The sequence below is a fragment of the Condylura cristata genome, unplaced genomic scaffold (assembly GCF_000260355.1).
Source record: "Condylura cristata isolate star-nosed mole 26May11 unplaced genomic scaffold, ConCri1.0 scaffold00026, whole genome shotgun sequence".
NCBI lineage: Eukaryota > Metazoa > Chordata > Mammalia > Eulipotyphla > Talpidae > Condylura > Condylura cristata.
The window spans coordinates 4713867-4718887 of record NW_004567127.1 but is presented as its reverse complement, the minus strand read 5'-3'; the positions used below and the strand labels follow the sequence as shown (position 1 = coordinate 4718887).

Genomic DNA, 5021 nt, shown 5'->3' with positions numbered 1-5021 from the left:
GGGCTGCAGTGGCTGCAGGTAGCTTCATAGTGCTGCGCTTTAACCTGTTGTGCACCAGGGAGGGCCTGCAGATCCTATGTTAAGGGCATGAAAGCACTAAAACAAGCATTATGAACATGAAAAATTAACAGCAAGGGTTCAGACTTCAAGGTGCGCAAAATAAGTCCAGCAGCACCTTGCTGATGGGCCTTTTAAAGAGAAGAGATGTCTCTGTGACAAAGGCTGTCCTCTCTTTTCCAGGCCAACCTGATGCCTAATTGTTGATTCATTGTTCGGCCTGGGAAACATCCCCATCGGTATTCCTTGCAGCTTGACCGTTTCACCACACGCTCTCCTTATATCCAGATCAGCACTAAACAGAATTGCTCCCTCAATTTTCAGAACTTCAATCAGGATGTGAACATGTTCAGTCATTTTGACAATTTGGTTGTACATCAGAGCTTGGTGGTGACCAGGGCCTTGAGAAAGTTGAAGAATGCTGGGAGCTTGAGCACTGGAGGAGAGGAGTGGGGAGATGGGGAGAGGGGTTTAGGTGGGGGGTGGGGGGAGCCGAGTCTGAGTGAGAGGTTCACGATTCAGAGTGGATGCAATGAAGGAGGGTGGCAATGTCCAGGGCACGGCTCTTAACCCGGTTGCCTTTGAGAATCATCTGGAGAACTTACCGAATTTCCAGTCCTGGGCCTGCCCTGCCCTGCCCTGCCCACTGTTCTCGGCAACGCTAGTCCTCCCACTTCTGACTTTGTCACCCTAGTACGTGGCCATCTTCTTCCTGGGGCCGGGGAATGTCCAGCTTCCAGGCGGATATCCTAACCAGTGGGATACAAGAAACAGGCAAAAACCGGAGCAGCCTCTTAAGATGGCTTCCGGGGTCCGCCACGTGATGCTTCTGTTTGCATTCTCTGATGCACGCAGCGGACACCATGGCCAGCCCCACTGGGGGGTAGAGTGGACATTTATTCTTCCTTTTGGGTGGCTCTGTGCCCAGCTAAGCATCTTGCTGCCACGAGGGAGGAGAGTGGACGGCTCTACCACAGAAAGGTTGAGGGCTCCAGTCTGATGATTTGATTGTCAACTTTGAGGCCAATCACCTGCTCCCCCTCGCGGGTGTAGAGGGAAAAGGACCTCCAGTTGAGAAGGGGCCACTTCAGCGAGTGATTCCTGCGGAGACAGCCACGTCAGAACTAGGGCAGGAGTGAGAAGTACAGAGAAGTGAAGGTTTGGGAGGTGTCTCGAAGGTGACAGTACCTCACTGCCATCCTTAGGTCTTCCTCTGCGTCTTAACCAGCATCTTCCATCACTGCTGTAACCATTCCTCTGCAAACCCCCGAATTCCCGGTGGCCTCCCTCCCTCTCCCGTGCTCCCAGGAAACCTGCAGCTCTGTGGAAGCCGATCTCCTCCCCCTGCCTCTTAAAAATGCTCACTGCCAAATTTAAGTCCACCTTCACGTCTTGGGATGCCTGTTGCTGTTCCCGTGAGGGGTCGCACCCCGCTTCTGAGAGCATCCCATCTCCACTGCCCACTGCTGAACCCCGATTCTGCCCTCCTCCTTTTGAAACAGTGAGCCTGCTCTCTCTGCGTGCTCCTTTCTCCCCCATCACTAACTGGAAATGCTCTCATGCTCTCTTTTAGGGGGGTTTTATGGAGGCCATATTACAAAATCATGATTGGTGTACATTATCAGCCTTTGGTCAATCTTCTGTTCCTGTCCCCTCCCCAGAGGCCTGGGGGCATGAGAGCAAAGTTCCAGCTTTCTTACCATTGGTTGGTTCTCTGGCAACCAGTCCCATCTGCAGGGACTTTCCAGAATCACCTCACTCACGTAAGCCCAAGTGTGGATGAAAGGGGCCTTTATGAATAACAAAAACACCATGTCCCCGGTATGGCTCTTGGCCTATTTCAGGAACTGGGAACAAAACTAAATATTACAACAGAACATATTCTTGGGCTTCTTTTTTTTCATTCCAGCTATTTGGAGACCCCTATGGTTCCAATACAGGAAGTTTCAGGAGCTCTGTGGATAAAGACCAAACACATATATAATTTTTAACTTTATTGTTGGTCTTTGGACAGTATTTGATGTCCCCCTCAGTGCAGTCCCCATAGTCCTTCCACTGCCACAGCGCCCCTGACCCATCTCCACAGTCCCTTCTGCTTCTCCCACCCTGTTCTGACCTCTGTCTGGCCTCTTCTGTGTATGTCTTGGGTCTATTGTCTGCCTGCAAGTTTTGTCTTTCCCTAACTCTTTCCAAACATGTGTCTCTTACTATAAATCACTATATCACACTAATAAAAATAGAATTATGCACTATTTGCTCTTTAAGGTCTGTATGATTGCACTTTGTGTAATATACTCAAGGTTCATCCATGTTGTAGCATGTTATCAGAACTTCATTCTTTTTAAAGACAGCATAATATTCCATGCACACACGCGCACACACACACACACCACATTTGGTTTATCCATTCATCTGTGATTGGACATTTGATTTTGTTACAGGGAAGCCCAGAGTGAAACTGGGCTGCCTGTCTGTGGGTCCTCACCCCCGTGTTTAAAATTTAATTGTTCTGCAGGCACACACAAAAGTGTCAATAGTGGGTTTATTTACGAAAGGGGGGAAAGGAAAAGGAACAACCCAGGAAAGAGAGAGAGAGATACAAGGAAACTGGAATATCTTACCAGCTCAGCTAACTTGGAGCTCTGGTAACAAAACTAACTGCTAGCCCCCAGACACACGGTCTGAGAGCTGTTGCTCCATAGAGAGAGAACTGTTACCCCTCCAGTGCCATTGTTGTAAAACCACTTACTATTTTATCCCCCAAAGTCCCAGAATGCCTGCTTAGCTCTGCCCTTGGGTCCTCGCAGTTCTCTCCCTGGTACTGCTGGGAGCTGTCGTTTCCAATCACTGGAGAAGGGGGTGGAGTCCAGAAAGCCAGAGTAGGGGGTGGTGTTCACAAAACTGCAGAGTTCCTTTAGGACATCCTTCCCCTTTACAATTTGGTCCCACCATTGGCTATTGTGAATTATGTTGCAGCAGAAAATAGTCTACAATGAATCCCTGCTTTCATTTATTTTGTGTCTTTTGTATATATACACTCGTGTGTCACCTAACAAAGCAGATGTGATCGGAAAAAGGCAATGCTAGGCAATTTGCCATTGTGACTGCCCTAGATGGTCTACACAACCCTAGATGGTGTGGCCTGATGCTTGCTAGGCTCTGTGGGATAGCCTCCTGGGATCACCACTGTGTATTTGGCCCATTGTCAACTAGGCAAGATATGACTGCACTCAGAGTGGACTTACTGGATCATACACTTAATCTTTTAACTTTTTGAGAAAAATACTCAAGAGATTAAAATCTATTAACATATTAGAAAAGGGCCTTTCAGTTATCACCTCCTACAGACCATGTGTGTTGTCAGCTGCTAGAAAAGTGGACGTGAATGGGCCTCACTTCAACACAGGAGTTAGGTGGGGGCCCATGTGCATAAATGACCTATATGCCGTGTTCAGAGCTGCGATAAGGTGAGTGTAGAAGATTATGAGAGCACATTACAGTAATAAAACATAATAAAAATTGTCTAGCATTTCAGAAGTATTACGTGGCGGTTATCCACGATGGACACTGTACCGAATACGAGTTGATAATGGGTGATGTGGGGGGGGGGCTCCCTGGTGGCCTAGGGGTTAAATCTCAGCGCTATCACCCTCATAGCCTGAGTTCGAGCCTCTGCTAGGGAGTGACCCATGCGGCACAGCTGGCTGTTTGTCTCCCTTCTCCCCTCAGCAGTATAGTTCAGTAGATCCACCTGTTCTGCTCCCTACTTTGTCTCTGGTGAGTCCTCTCATCCTCTGTACCCTGGCCTAGACCCCAGCTTTATACAAATAAATTAATAATAATAATAATAGGTGATGTGCTAGAGAAACTGCAGTGGGAAGATGTAGTACATTTGTTTTTTTAACAGCTCACCCAACCCACCCATCTGTTTTGTGACCACCTCATCTCTTGTTTTTCCTTCCTCAGTGGTTTTTAATCGCCAATCAATCATACAAAGTCAGTGCAGCCAGTTCCTTTTTCTTCAGCGGCGTGTTTCTGGGAGTCATCTCTTTCGGTCAGCTCTCAGATCGCTTTGGAAGGAAGAAAGTCTTCCTCACAGGTAATCTATCAGAGCACTCCTGAACTGAGTGCGAGGATTCAATCCCCTTGAGGTTCTCCAGGAAGTAGCAAGCTGAGCCTTCCATGAGCAGCCCACGGAATTGCCATGTGGATGCAGAACTGATTTTTACCGTGTTGGCAAGAGGCCAAGCTTCAGCCAGCGTTCATTCTGGCCAAGGGTGTTCATGTGACCGACATACCAGCGACACCCAGACACGCATTGTCAGCTTTTCCTCGATGGTGGCACCTTGGGTCACCCCCAAGTTCTGCCTTACGCCGCGTTTCTAAGGAAGCAGAGAGGACGGCTGTGTTCTGAGCCCGGCGCTTCCGTTCTGTGCGTGGCTCCCTTCACACGCACGTTGTGCTGGAGAGCGGCCCTGCGTGCTGAGTGAGCCAGGAGCTGGGGTTTTTCAGTTACTAGCGGTGTTCACAACGGAGTACAGTGCGTGATTGACAGACAGCAGTTGTCATAAAGACGGGAAATTTTGGGCTTTCATGGATCTTACAAAAAACTGAAAAATAAAACAGCTCAGAAAATCGGAGCTTACAGATATCATGACAAACGAATGAATATTTATGGCTGTTGGCCTCTGGATGACTGACGAAAGTTCCTTCCTCCCTAGGTTTTGCTCTTGACATCTTATTTGCTATTGCAAATGGCTTTTCCCCCTCCTACGAGTTCTTCGCGGTAACTCGCTTCCTGGTGGGCATGATGAATGGAGGGATGTCGCTGGTGGCCTTTGTCCTGCTGAATGAGTGTGTGGGCACCGCCTACTGGGCACTGGCAGGTACTGCTCCATCCAGGGTGGCAGACGGGAGGCAGACGGGGTGGCAGACGGGGTGGCAGACGGGGTGGCAGACGGGGG

The 5021-nt window shown here is 49.0% G+C and overlaps 1 protein-coding gene across 1 annotated transcript in view; it reads left to right on the top strand.

Moving 5' to 3' along the window:
• The window catches only part of SLC22A15 (solute carrier family 22, member 15), a 42465-nt gene that overhangs the window by 13944 nt on the left and 23500 nt on the right, over nt 1-5021 (top strand). Inside the window, exons 3-4 of the mRNA XM_004689487.2 lie at nt 4024-4156; nt 4779-4943. Of these exons, the coding sequence (XP_004689544.2) occupies nt 4024-4156; nt 4779-4943 (298 nt within the window). The remainder of the gene's footprint in view (nt 1-4023; nt 4157-4778; nt 4944-5021) is intronic.